This window comes from Spermophilus citellus (assembly GCF_964194105.1).
Source record: "Spermophilus citellus genome assembly, chromosome: 3".
In the NCBI taxonomy this organism is placed as follows: domain Eukaryota; kingdom Metazoa; phylum Chordata; class Mammalia; order Rodentia; family Sciuridae; genus Spermophilus; species Spermophilus citellus.
The window spans coordinates 36525464-36546868 of NC_138184.1; the positions used below are offsets into that span (position 1 = coordinate 36525464).

A 21405-nucleotide genomic window follows, 5' to 3' on the forward strand; every position below is an offset into this window, starting at 1 on the left:
ATCCACAACTGGAGAAATTGACTTGAGTAATCAATGTGTGGTGGTTTTCAATAACTTAATCTAGGATTGTAATACCCATCCAAAAGCCGATAGCCACGAGTGGGTAGTTAAACAAATCCATTAAATAAAATAAGATTAGAAAAACAGTACCTCAGTGGAATTAGTTACATTTTGATGCTTGAGAACCATGTGTCCAGTAACCACACTATTAGTGTGCATTGTGGAGTATTTCCATAATCACAATAAATTTCTATTATGTCTCACTGGCCTGCCTATCTCTAGAAAATGATAGTTTAACACTCTGATTTAAAGAAATAAGGATATATTCATAATTCCATTTTTCAAGCACTGGAATCTGTCTTTTGCTTCTTAATCCCATGTTAGGGATGAACTTAGAATCTCTCATTGCAGAAACCTCTTAAGAGCTTGAGAATTGAACCAAGCCAATTCACTGTGGTTTTAAGCACTCTGACATGCAGGGTTTGTTCCTTGGCCTGGCAAGGTCTCCAGGTATAGAGGATGCAAAAGGGAAAGAAGCCCGACAAATCAAAGCACAACTGGTAGGAGGTATAGTTGCCGAGTGACCTCTATATATAGGAAAATTCCCTACTCTTAACAATTGTAGTATGGCTCTAGGTACTTCTAGAATTGCTCCAGTAGCCGCAAAAAATTGAAAATGACTAAATAAAGAATATAGCCTTTAGGAAGGCAAGAATTCCTTTGCTTAGAAGTGTGCAAAGTATATCTGCCTATGCACAGGAGAGCTATGGGTACAACGATGAAGAAACAGAAACGCTTAACCAGTAACAATTTCCCTAAGTTCTGTTCAATTATCTTGGGGTTCAGATGTTCAGGGAAATGGATATCAAGTTTATATAAACCAGACATGAAAGTTGGAGTGAAAGGTATAAAACCAGAAAATTAAAAAGGCTGTTATATGGTACAGTCTCTTGAAAACAACGTTTTTCTAATTAGTCATGCAAATTTTAAAACTCTCAATGATCTATTAAGATCACTGGGAACTGGTATGTATTTTTTTTCTTCTACTCTTAATTCTATGCTAGATATTAACATGTCTCACTGAAGAAACTTCTTAGAAGGAGCTTATGAATTGAGTAGGTTAAGATTTGATGTTGTGTGTGTGTGTGTGTGTGAGAGAGAGAGAGAGAGAGAGAGAGAGGGAGGGAGAGAGAGAAAAAAGAACTTGATTCTTTTTGATTTCAATGAGAGATAAGTTCTAAAACTTTTAAAAAAGTGGCTACTAGAGGCTGGGGTTGTGGCTCAGTGGTACAGCATTTGCTTAGCATGGGTGAGGCACTGGGTTCAATCCTCAGCACCACATGAAAATAAATAAATAAAAATAAAGCTATTACATCCACCTACAACTAAAAACAAATAATAAAAATTTAAAAAGTGGCTACTAAACATCCTGAATTAAAACATGGAGTTTCAAGAAACAATGCCACCTGGTAAGGCCCTCAGTTCCACTTGGTGACTCCAGTACAGCATGGAAGGCATACCTTTAGCACTGATGCTACGGAGATCTGTGATTTTCATTAAGATCTTTGGAAACATGTGAGGCTTGCTGGGTCGTCTTTTTCTGATGTAAATTTTTAGTGCTTCCAGCAATGGTTCTTGTAGTTTATCTACTTTTGTTGGTTCCTCAAGGTCCTGGCGGTCTAGATACCAGGAAAAGAGTATTAAACAATATCAGGAATGGAAAGGGTTATATATTTTGCAGGCTAGAGGATTCCTGCCCATTTCCCCTCTTCCTCGCTTCCTGTTCCTACTGTATTATGACTTAATTAATTTGATGATTCAATCACATTTATTTGAATACATAGGCATCTGCTTTAAAAAGTGATTCTTAAAAATTGTCCCACTCTGTCAATAGCACATTGGATGCCTTGGTTGCTTTCGTCCCAGGGAAAGAATTACTTCTCATGACCAGGAGATGTCACTACTGAACTGAACCTTGAGCCTTATGGTTAGAAAAGCAAGGTAAATCTGCCCCTTAATTAAAGCCATTACTTTCTAACCACTTGAGATTAAGCCTCCTGAGCCAGCAGGGGTCACTACAAAGAAGAATGCCATATTTTTTTGAGTCCTCCAAGGATGGAGGAGCCCAAGCAATAACTTGTATTCCCAGCCACTATATTAACAAACAGAACATGCAAGTCCCTTGGGTCATCATTAAAATGTCCCTAAGTAATCTATTTTACAATTGTCGATCTTCCCTTTAAAAAGAACTGTGGCAATTGGAGAAATAGCCTTTTGGCATTTCTCTCAAAGCAGAAGGATCCCAAACACCGTTATGTAATTTATCACAACGTGGAACAAATACAACAAACCCAAGCATGAATGCTTGATTCACAGGCTGTTCCCCACGCAAAATGGGGATGAGGGGTTTCCCATAAATTATAAGTTATTTTTCATGGAATCTCATGAGCATTTTCTAGGTAGTTGGTACCTCCACAGATTAAGCAGATGGCACTGAGAAGGCCTGTTTCTGTGTCATCCATTTCCAAAGGCAGGAGCTGGTTGGCAAAGGTGAACACAAGATCAGTCAGAGGACCAAATCCAGCATTGTGCATCTGAGTTCGATTTAGGGTAAGGCCATCTGAAAAAGTCATGGTGTCTTGTTCTGGGGTATACCTGGTGCAAATTCTAAGAATCTGGAAGAAAAAAAAAACATATATTTGATGGATTATCTATGCCAGTCTATTCTGAGATCATCAATTAGATGTAAGCTGGAAAGAAGTGAAGATTTCCAGGAGCTTATGTATCACATGGAGCAGTCTGCTTCACTTTGGTAAGTGTCTTCTCCAGCTCTTTTCATTAAATAACTACAAAAGTTTAAAAAAGAAAAAGGGCTATTTAGGGAATGGTAAATAAAACACAAGAAATTGAAAAATAACTTTATACTGAAAGTAATTCATTTAATTCAAATAAACATTTGAACTGCTACTGTGCGCCACATCCTGTGCTACTTATCTCTCAGGCACTGGGCCAGGTGCTAGGGTTAAGATGAATAATACTCTATTTTAAAGAGCTTATTTTATACCAAAAGTAAATACCAAAAGATAACTACCATCTATTAAATGCCAAGTGTTGGACATACCCTATACTCACTCTCTCAAACTTCTTGGTAAGGTATTATTCTTATTTGACAGATGAGGGATACAAGGCTCAGATAAGCTATGCCTGATGACATGGTGAGAACCTGTGATTGAGTCTGACTTGAACCAAGTTAGGCCCTGTCTTCTATGATCTCTCTGCTCATACAGACACAGGAGTAGAACCAGCAAGGCATGAGGGAGCTCAGAAGGAAAGTTTAGGTGTAGCCAGGAGGGAATCAAGGGCAGATCCATGAAGAAGAGGCATTTCAACCCAGCCCTGACATCTAGGCAGGATTTCTATGGGCAAGAAGCCTGGGTCACTGCAGTCTCTTGGTCCCACGAGATGTATCCTTCCTAGGTAGCCTGCCGTCTTCTGGACAGCTCACTGCACTGTGCCCCTAGGCCTCACTGGGAATGTGATCGGCTGACTCAAACATTTTGCTTCTAGGGACAGTCTGTCCTCAGGTTCCCTCTGCCCTCAGTCCTGCTAAATAGCTCTGTGCACTCCAGAGCACTCAGCCACCTAGAACTACACTGTTCTTGACCAACAAGGGTGAAAGTCTTCTGCAGAACAAGTTTACATACTTTGCTTTTCCCTGTGGGAAAGTCTCAGAGTTGCTAGAAGGAGAGAGAGAGAGAGAGAGAGAGAGAGAGAGAGAGAGAGAGAGAGAGAGAGAGGTGTTAAATGCATTCTGGACAGAGGTGACTATTCCAGAAGGTTGAGGCAACTGAGTTTTTTTCCAGATGCTGTACTCAGTTTGGAGGTAACCTTCATGAATGTCTACTTCTGTGTCAACCTGGAGGAGAACAGATGTGATCTGAAAGGCCAGCATTCTTGCAGTTCCATGGCTACGTGCAGAGCAAGTGGCCCTCTGAGGAAGACACCTACAAGGGAACTGCTCGGAGGAAAAGCTCGCCCCCCTGCCCTGCCCATAGTCCTACCAGGGTTCCTAAAACAAAAATTTGTGTCACATCTTTCATCTTGTCAGGGAACTGCTGGGCTTGGAGGAAGGACACTTCCACGGGCAAGGCCATCTCGAGAGGCAAGGTGATCAGCAAGAGCCTCCCACCCTCTGGACCACAGTAACCAGGGGGCAGGCCTGTTGCTCTAGACAGCACACAGGCTCCTGTGCTGGCTCTGGCTATCTCCAAGACAGTGACTCAGGAGCTGGCCATCTTCCCACACACAGGACTCCAGTGTGAACCTGGAAGGAGGCACCAGGACTCCCCGTGGAGGGACTTGGCTCTGCCAACAACAACAACAAACCTAGTGTCTTCCTGGTTAGAATCCCGAGAAGAGCCATTAGCACTTCTCACCCTCAACACCTAGGAGCTAAAGTTTCATTCATCTCCCACCCTGTGCCAGGCCTGTGCCAGGTAAAGCACTTGCATGTGCTGCCTCTCATATCAACCCATGAGTGAAGTGACACTCTCACCCCATATGACAGACAAGGGAACAAAGCCGAAGGGCTTATCCTAGGTCACATAACTACTTGGAGACATGAATTGATTGAGGCTGTTTCCAGAGCCTGTTCTCTTACCCATTGCTCAAAGTTGCCTCCTGTCTTTATGCCAATATCCAAACTCAGACACCTCTCTACAGTTAGCTGACCCCTGGCCTAGTGTTGATTGCATGTCAGCCTCATTTGTCCCATTGGCTGATGGCTCTATGCAGCATGCAATCTGCACAGCTATTCGGTGCCCCACCTGGTGTCCGGGAGTGCAGAGCCTGTGGCCTGGAAACAGAAACTTCACATGACAGGGGAGAGGAACAGTGGGGGTCAGGCCCTGTTCTCAACACTTCCTAATGTCCCTGTCGTATGACCTCGTGGCACAGTGAACTGGAAAGTACCCCATTGTGAGATCATGGACGTGAGTGATTTATCATAATATCACAGCGAGCTCTCATCTCACTGGACAGGTGGTCATATTCCCCTCTCAAATATTTGTCCAAGCACCTCTTTGAGACAGTCCCATCATTTCCTCTAGGTGCCTGACTGGCTGATCTGTCTCACCTCATCTTGGTAGCTAAGGGGGTACGAAGCCATTCCCCATCTGAGTAGCAAGGAACCCCAGACATCATGGAGCACACACATTCCCTGAAAGCCCAGGACATAAAGCATGGTGCCCAGGACCACACAAGCAGTGGTAGGATGCCTCAAGTTCCTTCAGCTCCTGGGAGAAACCTGAGGAAGCGCTGGCTCCCAAGTCAGTACACTCAATACCCATAGGTTCAAAACCTCCAGACACATTTATAGTCCGGAATCACATGGATAAATAACTCTTTACACCTTTAACATTCTATTGAAATGGGCATGCGTGGGATCTGTCCCCCAGAAGAATGAAGGAACCCAGGGATTTGCTGGAAACGGAACAACTATACTTAGGAATTGGAAAGTTGTCAACTGCTTGCTTGAATTTAATTGCAAACTGCAGCACACTAACTCCCTATTTGGAGGGATTTTTCCTTCCCCAAAGCTGGACCGTGTCTGGATTCTGATGAAGCATTTAAACTATGTTCTTTCTCCCAGGAAAGCTCAAAACCAAGCATAAAGGGTGCATCCAGAGATGGGCGCACGTGGCCTGAGAAGAGAGGGTTGGTTCAATGTCATCTTTTATCCAAGGAGCCTTCTTTCCCTGGCTCTGCCCTGAAACAGGCCGGACCCAGTATGTAGCATCCTCCTAACAGCTACTGGCTGCTGCTGCCTTCAGAGAGAAACGAAGCAATTTCATTCTGTCACACTGAAATCAAATGCCAGAGGCAACCACCAAGCTCTTCTCTGGGATGAAAACATGCTTTGTTTGAAAGGAGGGTATCTCCTCTGGAAAGACCAGCACGCAGGCCCCACAAGAGGGGTAAAAATAGCCTGGGCCAGGCTGACGCACCAAAGGAGAATCCTGTGGGACAGCACAAAGCTCCTGTTGATGGTCCAGGCTGATCCACTCCGAGGCACAAGAACCCTTTCTTCCTGCCTTCGCCTAAGACAACCGTGTGTCTTTCTACCACTTTGAACGAGCACGTGCCTGCTGTGTGCCTCCTTGGAGCAGCCTGATTGACAGTCTTACAAAAAAATGTATGTAGGAACCTCAGAGGCAGAGCCATAGACTCGTCCACCAACCAGCCAGTGCCTCTCCTCTGGTGAGTGCCTTTAAGGACTCCTTCATTTTCACCCCTGCTAGAGAATACTATGAGGTCAGTCCACAGCGGCCAGCACACGCCATTCAGTAGAGTAACTGTTCCTTGCTAAAAACAGGCCTAATGGCTTTCCGTTGGTCATCTTGAGATGCTGCCAGGCACACTGTTCTCTCTGTTTTCCATGATTTGCCCTTGATCTTCACGTGCCTGACTCTGCTTACGGGAGCTCAGCTTAAAGTTCAGCTTCTCAGAAAATACAGTTGGATATGTTTCCTAAAACCCATTTTTCTGTGGCTGCAGATTGTCAAGTCCCCCTCAATCTTCAGATGACTAGGACCCTCACTGGCTCTTTGACTGCAACTTTATGCAAGATGCTGAGCCAGGACCATCCCGCTAAGTTAGCACCAGACTCCTGACCCACAGTGACCTGTGAGATGACAATGCTCATTGTTTAAGCTGATAAGTCTAGTGGTTATATATTATGTGGCAATAGATGTCTTCTTAGAGCTCAGTTTATCCTGCTCTTGAACTAAAGACAAATCAAACTATACCATATATTCTCTATGTGTCTGACTTTTGTTCACTCAATATGATGTAAGAGTCCCCCGTGTTTGGTGTATGCAACAGGAGTTCATTTTTTTTTCCCTTGCTGTACAGTATCCTACAGCATGACCTACCATCTTGTTTTATTTTCTTTATAATATTTTGTCACTTTCTGGGTTTATTGGCCTATCTCCCTTCTAGAATATAAGCTCTGGGAATGAGACTGCTCTTGACCCGTCTCTCTTTCTGCAGTGTCATTAACATCTAGGACAGTATCTTCCACACTGCAGGTGGTTAATAAATACCTGTTAAATAAATGGACAGGATTCCCTCATCAGACTCTCTTTTGTCTCATAAGCGAATTGCTCAGCTTTTCATCAAAGGAGAAAGTGCAAATTGCTCAACCTCTTTGTCTCTATGCTGATTGTATTTGAAAGTTATGGGAAGATACTGATCGGATTTGACTACCTGTCCCCAAGTGCTTGTGAGAGAGTTTCAGCAAGATAATAACAACAATGACACATATAGGGCACCCAGAATGTTCTCCCAGTGGACCTGCCTCCGGCCTGCCCTCTCGGAGAAGGAAACCTACGTGCTGGATGGCACTGTACCAGCTTTCCAGACCAGCACTCTAGCTGGCCACTTTAAAAAGAGAAACAGGTGAAGTTATTTTAGTAATATACTTTGGACATAGTATGTCCAAAACTGTTTCAAAATGGAATCAATATTTTTTAAAATGTCATTAAGAAAAATGGTTACATTTCTGAATACTAAGTTGCAACTGCAACTTCAGCCACAGGGCAAGGTCCTCCCTGGCTACGGGTGACATGTGGCGACTGAAGAGGGCAGCGCAGCTTCTGAGGCTGCCCAGTACTTCACAGTTCACAAGGCAATGGGGCTTCCCGGATACTGATGGAGATGATGGTGACGGTTTGCTTAAAGAGGCACTTGCTGTGAGCCAGGAATTAGTTAATTCTCCCAACAACCTAACTGGGGAGGAGCTACCATCATACCCATTTCACTGATGAGTAACAGAGGCCCATAAAGATCAATTAGTTTCTCTAAGCCCTTATAGTTTCCACGTGGCAGGGCTAAAGTTTGAACCCAGGGAGTCTGGCTGTGGCGCCTGCTCCTTGCTCACTGACTTCCTCACCGTGGCCGACCAGGGAACAGGTCCAAACTCATGGGCAGGTAAACTGAGGCTCGGAGAGACACAAAACCTCCTCCTCCTGACATATGTGACCTGACACAATGCTGAAGCCTGAACTCAGGCTGCGGGTGAACTCAGGCTGCGGGGCTCAAAGATGAGAGTTTGCTTCCCTGCAGCCTGGACTGATCTCTACTGAGTCCCTGGGAAGGGGACGCAAGGTCTGCATGGGAACGACCCTCCGTGGCCGCCACACGGTCTCCAGGACCTCAGGACTCACAAATCATGTTTTGAAGTGATGCAGGCAGCCCTTTCTGCGTCACCAGAAGCCAGGTGCCGCTGTGACTGGCATGGGAAAGTTTTCCTTGGGGGAAGGGAGGGCAGAGGGCAGCAGGAACCACAGGGCAGGAGCACCCCACAGGGCAGGACCTCCCCCCGGCTTGCACAGTGCGGTGCTTAGACAGCAGCACACAGGCTGCGATTCGAAATTTCACCCCCGACTTGACTCAACCACTTACTCAACCCAGATCGTCACCAAAGGCCTTTTCCTGCTTCAACAACCAACCCCCACCTGGTGCCTGTCCTCCCTGCACCCATGGCCCCATGCAGAAGGCACAGCCAACCCACTGCCAAGTACACCATGTCTTCAGGCAGGGTAGTGACAGCGCCCAGCAGTGAGAGGCTGGGGATCACGTGCGTTCAGGGAAGACCTTTCTGGAGACGTGGCCTTCAGGCTGTGAGGGGGAGCTGGCCAGGAAAAGGGACAGAAAGAGTTGAATGTGGTCCAGTTGGCCCAGGAAGGAGGGACATTGTGCCTCCGCTCCTGAGCAGCCAGGTGGGCAGGTGGGTGACCTGAACACCCTGATTTGCGAGTGAAGAATCCGTGTCCCCGTGAGGTTGAAATTTCAATGTCAAAAGCAGAGTTACTTTTTGAAACTCACTCTCCCCCACAGACTTTTAACAAATCATCTTCTCATCAGAGAATTGCTCCATGTCTCCATCTTCATGAAGGTAATTTGACGTCCTGTTATGGTTTGGATGTGAGGTGTCCCCCAAGAGCTCATGTGTGTATGACAACGCGCAAGTTTAGGGGAGAATGATTAGGTTGTGGGAGCCTGAACCCAATCAGTGAATTGATCCCCTGATGGGATTAACTGGATGGTGGCTGAGGGTGGGTAGGTAGGGTGTGGTTGAAGGACGGCCTTTGGGAGCGAGCCTTGGGGTATAGATTTTGCATCTGGCAAGTGGATTCTTTCTCTGCTTCCTGATCACTTACGAGCCACTTCCCTGGGCCACTCTTCCTTGAGGAATGGAGTCTGCTGTCCATGGACCATGACCTCTAAAACCATCAGCCCCCAAATAACTCTTCCTCCTCCATAATTGTTCTGGTTGGATCTTTATTCAGAGGCTGAAAACCTCCTCATGGAATCCTACCAGTCTTTGGTTCCTCCCCAGGGGTGGTCTCAGGGTCCTCGTTTATAAAATGTGGATAATAACAGAACCTGTGAGGGTGTACTGAAGCTCAACAATTGTAAAATGTAAGGGGACTAAGGCTTACAAGGCACTAAACACTGTACCACATTTCACTTTCTCCAGACCCTAAAAGGAAGCTTACTATCACCTTCATCTTAAATATGAGGAAACTAAACATCAGACAGGGGTAGTAATTTACCCAAGGTCACACAGCTCGTAGGAAGCAGAGCCAGAGTTTGAACCCAGGCAAGCTGGTTTCAGAGACCACACCTGAGCCCCTCTCAAGAGCTGGGGCAAGCTGAAGAGGAGCAGGATGAATGGGCAGCCATGTTTGTGGACGGAGTAGGGGTGGGGCAGGGGACATAAGTCCTGTGGTAAAACTGGGGACAGGACCAGGCCAGGTGGAAGGACAGGGCCTCATCTCTTCTCTCCACCATCACGTTCCCAGTGACTGGCCCACAGTAAGTGCTCAGCAAATCTGTGTGAGAATCATTTCTTCAACTCATACGCACTCAGCACCTTCTGACGATACACAATGGACATCCACACCATTGTCAGACCCTGGCATGGCTCCCTCAACACCCAGGGGGTTTTATGGCCCTGAGAATGGAAATGCACATGCCTTCCTGACCTCAGCTCCTCCTGCTTCTATATTCCTGGCAACATGTAAGATACCATCTGATCTATTGATGTGCTTCTTAGCCATCCCTCGCCAGCTTCCCCCACCCCAGAGAAGCCAGGAGTAGGAGAAAGGGAAAGTAGTGAGAGAGGGAGGAGGAGGAGAAAATGGATAAAGAAGATGTAGTTGCTGGCACGGTGGCACACACCTATCACCCCAGCAGCTTGGGAGGCCGAGGCAGGAGGATGGAGAGTTCAAAGCCAGCCTCAGCAATGGCAAGGTGGTAAGCAACTCAGTGAGACCCTGTCTCTAAATAAAATACAAAATAGGGCTGGGGATGTGGCTCAGTGGCCGAGTGTCCCAGTACCAAAAAAAAAAAAAAAAAAAAAAAAGATGCTAAGATGCTCTTCTCTAGGATCTTGTGATTAATTTCCTTTGCTACAAATTCTTAGAAATGAGCTCTTGTCTAGGATCAAGTAAGTCTACCTTTTTCTCTGTCTCATGTGATGGGAGGTCTCTGCCCTCCCCCAACTAGGGCTTTTTCCTCCTCTTCCAGTTGAGGTATGGGATTGTCAGCAAAAAGGCACAGTCCTCTGAGAAGCAATCAAATATTGAACTAACCCATGCACATACATGAGTCTCCAGCTTTGCCCTCACTTTCCACACCAATGGCTGAGCATGTGGTAGTTTGCTTCTGCCCATGATTGCATTTGATTCCATTTAGGAATTGCCATATTCAACACCTTATTTGCTCGATTTTCTCTCCTTTACATAGGTAAACCGAGGCTTGGAGAGCTTCTGCCTTGCTCACTGAGGGGCTGAGGGCTGATTCTTGGATGCACAGGCAAGTTGGAGGAGCTGTGTGGGGCAGCGGGAAAGATGGCAGCCCGAGGCTGGGAGGGGATCTTCAGGGGCGATTTAAATCTCATGGAGACCACATCCTGATCATTGAGCATGCGGCTTTGCAGAAACAAGACAAGACGCTTTCCTGTGGGATCTCAAAGCATCAGCCTTTCCAAAAGGCTGGGGCTGGGACTGGAAAATCACAAACTATTACCATCTGGCAAGACTGAGAAATCAGCAGAGGGTCAAGGTCAGAGCAGGAGCCTTGGGAAGGCGCCAGGTCCGGGGGCGGGGGGGGGGGTGGCCTCGTAGTGCAGGGGTGTCTGAATGACACAGCATTTTTTTGGGGGGGGTGTGGACTTGATTTGCTGTGTCACCTCATAGATCACTCAGCCACTGTAGGACTCTGAGGCTGCTCTTATGTGACAGTAACCCAGGCTACTATCTTAGAGGGCACCCTGAGGCTGAAATCCGACGGAGCGTTCCATTTTAACACCTGTCAGCAAAGCACTAACTAACAAGCCCAGCATCGCTACTTCTTACTCCAGTTGCTCACTATCAACATCATTATTGATTTGCCCAAGATTCTGTCAATCTGGCTGCTTCTCTCCCTGTGGCCCATACCTCTCACATCTCCACCACGTTTCCTGTCCTCTTTTATACCTTCTTCAGGACTCTGGAGTCAAAAGACTGGGGTTTTGAGGATGGGCTCTGGTACTCGCCTGACTTGGTGACTCACCCAGCCTCTAGACCCTGATCTGTAAAATGGGCTGAATCTCCATCCCTCACAGAGTTCTGTAAGGCTCAAAGGATGAGGGTCAGCAAACTCTACAGGTGAGTGCTGCTCTGATGTTTTGGCTCTTCTGAAAGCTTCTGAGTTTACCCAGACCCTCTGACTTTATGAGAAGAAGAAAACATTTGCTCTCAGGATCTCTGGCACCTGTGGGTGACTGAGTCTCTATGAACACCCTTCCTCAGATCTAGTTAGAAAATCAAGGGTCATGCAGACATTCGTTTCCTAATGACCATCCTCTGGCTTGAATGTGTCTTCCACATTTCATGGGTTGGAAATGGACACAAACTCCTATGTTGACTAGAGGTGGGCCTTTGGGAGATAATTCAGACTAAATAAGGTCATGAGGCTGGAGCTTTATAAGAAGAGAGGGGACCTGAGCTGGCACCCAGGCTCTGTATCATGTAACACCCTCTATCATGTCATGATTCAGCAGAAGGCCCTCACCAGATTCTGAGCAGCTGTCAATGCTAGGCTTTGGTCTTCCCAGCCTCCAGAACCACGAGCCCAACGAACCTCTATTCTTTGTAAATTATGTGTCTCACGCATTTTGTTATAGCAACAGAAAATGCATCAAGACACACCGCACTCAGGTTCCTCTCTCCTCCTGAGTGGATTGCATGTGTGTGTGTTTAATTGCAATAATGGTTTCTGCTTTGCAGAAGGGTTTATACCCAAAGCTATGAAAGACATAATAAAAAGAAAAATCCATGCTTTCAAAGCACCTCAAGGGTTCCCTATTTTCTAATAAATCCTTCCACTTCCTCCATAGGTCTCTCTGCACACCCTCCACCCCGAGGCATGGCACATCCAGCTGCCATGCCCAAGGAAACAGTCCTGGCCAGAACTGGCCACCCCATTCCAGAAGCTTCTACCGGGCAGAGAAGAAATGGACATCCAGCCAGCAGAGGCCAGCAGAGACCAGGCAGGAGAGATGTGACAGAAGCCTCACCCTCTCCAAGGCTCTAGAAGCTGCAGCGTGACGGTGGCAGGGAGCCCAGAGGCACCGGGAATCCCCCTCGTACACTCAAGGAAACAGGCCCCTAGAGGTGCTATGGACTCCGTGTGTCCTGTCCCCGACATTCCTAGGTTGAGCCCCAGCCCCCCAGGCGATGGTATTAAGTAGGCCTGGGGAGAATCAGGTTGAGATGAGGTCAGAGGGCAGGGCCCCACGAAGGCACTGGTCCCCCTGTCAGGAGATCAAAGGACCAGAGGGAGGTGCTCCTCTTGCACACTCTCTCCCCCTCATGAGGACACAGCAGGAAGCCATGCATCTGGGACCCAGCAGAAGAGCTTTCTCCAAGCACCCACAGCCCTGGCTCCTGATCTTAGATTTCCCGCCTCTTGAGCTGAGAGCAAAAACCTGTGGTGGCCAAGGCCACCTGGTGTCTGAAAGGTCAAGAGGAAGGGGGTTTCCCCAAGGCCATAGATGGAGGTGGTGCTGGGCTGGGAGGAGGGGCTGGAGCCAGGGTGCCACCATGCCACGTCCCATCAGCTTGGCCTGGAGAATCCTCATGGTCTTTCCAACACCTCAGGGCTGTCCATGAAGGGGTACCAATGTCCACTGCGGCAGGGGGAGCATGAGCGACAGAGAGGAACGTGATCCTTCTAACGACTGGCCTGGCCTGTGCTGGAAAGAGGCCTCCTAGGAGGCAGGCAGCAGGCCGTGGGCAGAGGCCTAAGATGGGTCCCTCTCCCAACATCACGCAGGGGGTTCCTCGGCTGGGCACGGAGGGCAGGAAGGTCTGTCCAGTCCAGGGAGCCCCTGAGCTCTTGGTTATCAATAGAGAGAGGAACAGATAGGACAGGACTTAGTGGGCACAGCGGGCAGCAGACTCTCAGTTCCCTCCTCCCACCAGCCTCACCCCCAGGAGGGGGGGTAGAGCTCCTACCAGGATGTCCAGGCAGGCAGCCTTCAGCAGGGTGATCTGGTCTGCGATGGTCAAGCCGGTGAAACCTGGCAGGCGTTTCGCAAACTCCACGATTTTAATAATGCACTTGGTGGCCAGTTCACTGAATTTGTCCCAGAGGCCCAGGTCCAGTCGAACTCGATGGTCAGCACTGGAATTCTGAGAGAGAGAGAGAGAGAAAATGCCATCAGGTGTGGTTTCTGGAAGCCCAACACAGGCAGAGAGCGCACCGCATCTACTGATGGGCTCATGTTTCACTCCGACCTCAGAGCTCCTTGGTGGCAGGATACATTTTTAGCCTGGATTCATCCTTTTCAAATGCTCAGAATTGTCTATGTGTACCACCAGATAATCACGTAACAGACGAGGGCAAGTTTCTGTGTATGCAGTTATCCAGCTAATAAATGAAGTTGGGATGACAGAATGAGGATTTACTACTTGTGTAATAACCCTGTGAAATGGGGACACTAGGCCCTGACCATCAGTGGTTGATAATGTCTTTAAAAATGGGTAACGGAAGGTTGGGTGTCATGGCACAAACCTATAATCATAGTGACTCAGGAGGCTGGGGCAGGAGGATTGAAAGTTTGAGACAACTTAGTGAGGTCCTGTCTCAAAATAAAAACTTTTATAAAAATTAAAAGCGTTGGGTGTAGCTCAGTGGTAAAGCAGCCCTGGCTTCAATCCCAGTATCAAAACAAAACAAAACACACACACAGACACACACAGACACACACACACACACAGACACATACACACACACACACACACACACACACACACACACACACATAACTGGCCCATGAGGGTCCTGACGAAAATACATACCACACCGCACCACAGTCTGGCCCAAATCAAACTTGAATCAGATGGAGCCTCTTGATCTAACAGCAGGAAATCCAGGAATATCAATATAAATATGAATATAAAAGACACCACAGAAATGCCACTGTCCACCTCCAGAGTTCTGAAAACTCTATAGAACCAGAGAATGGGTTTCTTCAAGAAATGCACTTGGAAAAATGAAATGGAGCCATATCTATGGATTAAAAACCCAAATGCTTCAATCCTGATAGATGAGAAATGGGTTTGGCTCTGGAGTGTTCCACAAAGGCTCACATGTTGAAGGCTTGATCCGTAATGCAGCAGTGTTTGGAGGTCGCCGTGGGGGGGTGTGATTGGATCATGAGGGCTCTGACCCCATGGGTGGATTGATCCATTGAGGGAGTAAGAGCTGAAGTGACTGTTGGGAGGTGGTGGAGGCTGAAAGAGGTGGGAGTGTGTCCTGTGGGGGGCATGCCCTTGGGGACTCTATGTTGTTCTTTGCCCCTTCCTCTCTTGCTGTGCTTCCCAGATGCCACAAGGTGAGCCGCTCTGCTCCACCATGTCCTATCTGCCATGATGTTCTGACTCACCACAGGCCCATTGCAATGGAACCAGCCAACGCTGGACTGACACCTCTGAAATCGTGAGCCAAAATAAACCTTTTCTCCTTCAAAATGCTTTTTCTCAAGTATTTTGTCACAGCAATGAAAAACTAACACAATAAATAAGCCTTGATAACAACTATGCAATGAAGGTCAGACAGCATTAATAGGAAGAAAACAGAGATGCATGCCATGATGTGAATAAAACTTAAAAGGATCATGCTAAGTGAAAGCGCGCGCACACACACACACACACACACACACACACAACTACGTTTATATTGCATTCTGGAAAAAGCAAAATTGCAGCAATAGAGCATGAATCAGTGATTTCTACGGGCTGGGACTGGATGGTGGTGAGGCTGCCCATGAACTTCAGGAGGGAACTTTCTGGAGGGAAAGAAATGTTCTGCACCTTGACTATAGTCAGGCTTACATGACTGGATACTTCTGCCACATTCATTGAACCATATCCTTAAAAAAAGATAAAAAATCGCATCATGTAAAACACATTCCCCAAACTTGATTTCCAAAAAAAATATATGTTTAGGAGATATTCCAGATGAGGTATGAACCTGATCTGAATCCTGATTCAAATACACTGTAAAGAGATTGGAACAAATATGAGAAAACTCAAAATCCGAGAGATTAAGGCATTGGAGATACCATTTTTATTTTAGGACGGTAAAGTAAAATCATATTTTATCCGAAAATAAAAATCACACCGATGGTTTGTTTGCAGAAGTTCCTCTGGCTTAGAATATATGTTGAAATGTTTACAGATAACATGATGAGAGGTTTATAATTTACTTCAAAATAATAGATCGTAAGGAGTATGTGTGTGAGGGCTTTAGAGATAAGGTTGCCCGTGTAGCAATAACAGGGCTTCGTGATATACTATTCTTCTAACTTTCAGGTTATACTTGAAATTTTTCATAATAAAAATAAAAGACAAAAAAAAAACCTGATCATAATAATACTTCCACAACTAAAAGGCTGAGATTGTCTGAGGTTTTGGGTGCTACTGTGGCCTCATGCATAGTAGCAGATGAGCCAAGGCTCCCAAGGGGCAGGAGCTGTCCCAGGGTGTATGGCTGGCCCAGGTCTCAGGGAGGCGACTCTAGCCCAGTGCTCCTGCCTTCCAAACATAGTGATGGAGGCTCAATTCTGAGACTTTGTGATTGGAAGAACTAAGGAAGAGAAGTTCTGCCAGAGAGAGCAAGGATTGTCAAAAGCTTTCACGCGTCTACAAAGGAGAAAAGACAAGATGACAGATGGCAAGAGAGAGGAGGAGTGGCTCAGTCTTAAAAAACGATGGGCTGATGGATACAGCCTCACCTGATACATTTTCTTTAAATCTAAGTTGATTTGATTTCTGTCACCTGCAATAAGAATAATTCTGACCAATGCACAGTTCTGGCTTATAGGCATTTAGGTCTGAGAGCTTCACATCCCTCCCAGTCAACCCCAGGGTCTCAAGAGAAGACGTTCTACACCTCTGCCACCCTCGCCTCCTGCCTGGATCACTGCAAAAGCCTCCTCACTGATTTTCCTCTTCCCACTCTGGTCTCGTCAAAGCAGTAAGTCACTCTGATCAGAGCAAAAAGGTATCCTTTAGGGGCTGGAGGTGTGGCTCAGCGGTAGCGCGCTCGCCTGGCATGCGTGCGGCCCGGGTTCGATCATCAGCACCACATACCAACAAAGATGTTGTGTCCGCTGAGAACTAAAAAATAAAATATTAAAATTCTCTCTCTAAAAAAAAAAAAAAAGGTATCCTTTAAAAACACAAGCCTCTCCTAAAATAGCCTATGCTTTCGCATTTCACTCAGGCTAAAGCCAAAGTCCTCTCAAGAGCCTGTAGGGTCCTCCATCTGCCCCTCGGTCCCTTGCCCCAGCCACATAGGTCTCCTTGCTACAAGCCGTATGTGCCTGTCCTAGGTCTTTGCTTTGGCTGTCTTGCTACCCAAGTTGCTCTTCCTCAGATTTCTGCTGGGTGCTCTCCCTGCTTCCTTCAAATATTTGGTCAAATGTCACCTACTCTTGAGCCTTCCCTTGGTCCCTCTAGGAGGGCAGCAGCAGCCTTCCATCCCCAGCATGGCACACACACCCTATCCTGCTCACGTTCACTGGACTTGTCTCCTGGCGCGCATGATCATTGGCTCATTCAATAACGCTTCTTGCCTGACTCTTACTGCCCAGGTTGCCAGTGACACAGCGATCACAGAGTGGAGGCTCAATAAAGATTGTTGAGTGACTCAATGAGTGAAGCTCCCGCAAGCCCCTGCTGCTTGTCTGAGATGCCCCGGGATGACTATCATTTTCAGGATGAGGCTCAGGGATGCTGGGTGCTAGCCTGAACTTGCTGGTGAAACTGAAAAATCGGTTGCCTCCCAAAGCAGGACTGAGCCATCCAAAGAGAGGTAAGGTCCCCAGTGGCCCTCTGACAAATGCATCTAGCTCTATAAAGGGAACTCTGTGTCCCAAACAGATATTTCTCCACCTGCATTAAAGTCAGTTTGCAGGAGTCCATCAACTCAGTTGTTGCTTTCACCATCCATCAGCAGGGAGAACCAGAAGAGTTTGCATGCGAGTGGGCAGCCACAGAAGCTGTGACGACGGCAGGGGCCATGGCTGCCTTCCACAACGGTCCTCACAGACAGTAGGCATGCATCCTCCAGATTTATTCGACTCCTTTACTCAAGGACCTTGGTGGAATACAGTACACTCGGGGGAACATCAGATCAAGATGTGTGGCCATTCAGGCTGTAATTAAATTTAATAGGCAGTTTATCCGGTTCGTAGGAAGATGACACGGAAGAGAGGGACAGAGGCAAGCTGATGGCGGAAATCATTTCACCAGAGAGTATCCATCTGGAAAGAAAGACATTGCCCGGCCCAGCAAGTGTGAACGAAATCTTCATCAGTGTGGATGGGGTCCCTTCATCATGGGCCAGGGCTGAGGCAGAGAAGCCTGTCGCACCTTCTATTAAAAATAATGCACAGCCGTCGTAACAGCATGTAAATCTAACTCACTATTATGCAAACTGAAGGGAAGAGGAAGTTAATAAAACACCAAATAACCCGGTGTTTTATTATACCGGTTGCTGGATTCATAGGCACGAGGCTTAAAATGGCTTATATATTATCTTACAGTCGCAGCACACAGAGCCCCGGCCTGTTGGGGCTGGTGATGGAGGTGGCTGCAGGGAGCATTGAGGATCAGATGGAGGGTCCTCAGGAGCATTTCTAAATGTGCAGGGGATAGAGGGGGACAAGGAGAAGGAGGGGACAGGAGGTGATGGATGGTCACAGCAGAAGGGCAGGGCAGGCTGATGGGCATGCACTCTCCTCTCTCACTGCTGAGGGCACAGCCTGGGCTGGGTCTCCCCAGAAAGACCCCTCGGGCAGGAGCTCAGGCCCATCTTCCCAGAAGCTGCACAGCAGCAGCCCATATGGAGGAATGAGCTCTAAGGCCCCCCAGGGCCATCTTAAGCCCAACTCTACTAGGCAATCCAATTAAATGGTAATTTTTTGCCTTGCAAATGGGTCCCTTTCTTCTGTTGGTTTGGTTCTCTTGCTGCTTTTCTGGCTGGGATTACTTTCAGAAAAAGACCCTCGAGTGGAGGCTGAGTCGCCAGGGTCTTTAAAACCTCACCGATGGCAGCTTCTGGCTACTGCGGAGGTTGATTCCAAGCTAAAGAGGAAATGCAAACTTTTTATTTAAAGGGAAAAAAAGGAATTAAAGTTCTGTAGGGATGTTGGGAGCCTCCACGGAGGCAGGCAGCCCCCTTCTTTCTGAGGTCTCAGGTCTTTGGATCATCCTGAGAAATGGGAGTTCTTTCAAGTTCTAACTGTAGAATGTTCCTGCTTTTTCTTTAAACACCGAAATACACATATGCACACATATAGATATATGTATCTATATGCCTACACACATATGTATATAAAATAATAATTATTAATTATCATTTATTTAATCATTAATACTGATGACCACTCATTACCTAAGGCTTACCTGAGGCCGGGAACCATTCTGTATGCTCTATTAACTTATGTCCTACAGCACCCCCATGACGTGAATAATATTATGGTTCCATTTGGCTGATGAGCAGGCTGAGGCCCCAAGAAGTTCAACCACTTGTGCAAAATCCCCCAGGCCAAGCAGATGCAAAACTTGATTTGCCAAAATGGGCAGGCTATGGCATCGGTGCTTCCCCTCTGCATATATGACATGACCCTTCGGTTCCTCACATGTTCTACTTCCTGGTTCAAACTTTGGCCTCCTAAAGTCTGTGTTGTAATTGTGATCTTCTTCCTGGTTGGAAAATCTGGGTGCTTCCTTGGGTTGGCTACAGATCCCCTGCATGGTTATGGAGAGAATATTAGGTGCTAGGCCAGCATCTCTTTGTGGTCAACGTGTATCTAGGCACTATGACAACATGGCCTCCAGAGCGTATCAGTGGAGGATGAGACACAGAGGCCCCCAACCACAGGCAGCCTTTCCTCAAAGCCCAGACGCCCTCTGCCAGTGAGGAGAGCTTGGAAGCCACTCTGTGACTCCAAGTGGAAAGGTGGGCATGGTCTTCAAGGCACAACATGGCCCATGGGTGGAGAGGGCTCCATGGATTTGGCAGTGAGCAGGGGACAGGTGTTTCCTAGCTGTCTGGCTCAGAGAAGATGGATGGTGAAGGAGTATGTTGAATGCAATGTTTTAGGGGTTCCCCTGGATCTCTGATGCTTAAAATTCCTGGGCCTGGACCAAGCCTGGAGGGGCCTCTCTGACAGCAGTAGCATCTTCACTCCTGCAGGAGATTCTCTGCAAAGCTCCAGGCCATGTTCATGTTGTTACCTTGGCGGGGAGTATCTTTTCCTTTCTTCACCACCCAGCCAGACCCTGGGAACTTAACAGCACCTAGAAAACATTTTTCTCCGAAAGATGAGGATCTAAAAGCTCACAACATCTGTCAGAAAATTTGATCTTCAGCCAGACTTTGCCACGGAGCTGCGAGCACCGAAAGGTAAACGCAGTCACTCCGGTTCTGCTCTCACAGGTATTACGGATTGAACTGTGTGTCCCCAGAGATATGTTGCTGTCCTAACACCCAAGACTGCAGAATGACTGTTTGGAAATAGAGTCTTTACAAAGGTAATTAGGTTTAAGTAAGGTCACTAGGGTGGACCCTGATCCAGTATAAACAGTAAACTCATAAAATGGGGGATATGGGGACACCCACATTGGGTGAAGAAGGACGTAGGAAGATGGAGGAGTGGCATGCACTTGTAAGTCAAGAAGTGCCCCAGGCAGCCCTTGGCATCAGAAGGTATCAGAGGCAAGGGAGGATTCCCCCAGAACTTTCAGAAGGAGCAAGGCCCTGGTGGCAGCTTCAGAACTGTGGGACAATTATCTAATGTCCTCTCAAGTCCTCCAGTTTGAATTCCTTTATTATGGCAGCCCTAGGAAACGACACCCTAGCATGCAGTAAGCATGTGCTGGAGGATCAAAGAAAGTTCTAAGGATATGCACCAGGCAAGGGTTGTTTACTGGCAAGAAAGGGAGGCTTATGAAGTTATGGGCTGGTTCAAGGTGAGGAAGGCTGGGAGGGGACAGAGTAGGGATGGGAACTCAGGTCTCCTGACTCCTCACTTATCTTCTACCTCACCTGGTGCATCTCTCCTGGGACGCTGACCTCCCTGAGTTTCAGGTTTTGATTATCTGCCTGACCACAAATGTTACTTGTCTAAAAAGAAAGCCAAGCCCGAGAATGGCTGGAATTGCTCACAGACTCCTTCGTGAGGTGCACATCTTCTAGAAAGTCTTTAGGTGGCTTAATGATTATGTTTGTGGTCGATTTTCTTTTTTTTTTATGGGGTACTTGGAATTGAACTCAGGGGCACTCAACCACTGAGGCACATCCCCAGCCCCATTTTGTACTTCACTTAGAGATAGATAGGGTCTTCCTGAGTTGCTTAGCACCTCACTGTTGCTGAGGCTGGCTTTGAACTCGTGATTCTCCCACCTCAGCCCCCAGAGCCTCTGGGATTACAAGGAGTGCACCACCACACCCAACCTTTCTTATTTTTTATGCTTATTTTTTTTAAAAAATAACTTTGTCGGAGAAAAAAAGATGGCGGCGGGAAGTGAGTAAGCCGCTCCGTGCTCCGCACCGCCGCGTCTGAAAAGATGAGGTAAAGATCATTAAAGGAGATCTGTCGACAAAAACCCAGCACCATGTCAAGAAAGGGGCCTAGGTGGAGTGAATCCCCCACGAATCCAGCCAAGGTGGAGTGAGTCCATCACGACTTCAGTGCGAGCAGTAAGCCTGCAGCCCCAGCGGCACGGCTCTATCGGCCCCATCTCCTTCTCCTCTCCGCCTCTCCGCCTTGCTTCTCCCCAG

At 47.2% G+C, this 21405-nt stretch overlaps 1 protein-coding gene across 2 annotated transcripts in view; it reads right to left on the reverse strand.

Moving 5' to 3' along the window:
- Positions 1 to 21405, reverse strand: part of RARB (retinoic acid receptor beta) — a 171479-nt gene that overhangs the window by 2146 nt on the left and 147928 nt on the right. For both annotated transcript variants that reach the window (XM_081286686.1, XM_081286687.1), the window contains exons 5-7: positions 13566 to 13742; positions 2471 to 2675; positions 1521 to 1679 (exon numbers count right to left, since the gene is read on the reverse strand). In XM_081286686.1, the coding sequence (XP_081142812.1) occupies positions 1521 to 1679; positions 2471 to 2675; positions 13566 to 13742 (541 nt within the window). The remainder of the gene's footprint in view (positions 1 to 1520; positions 1680 to 2470; positions 2676 to 13565; positions 13743 to 21405) is intronic.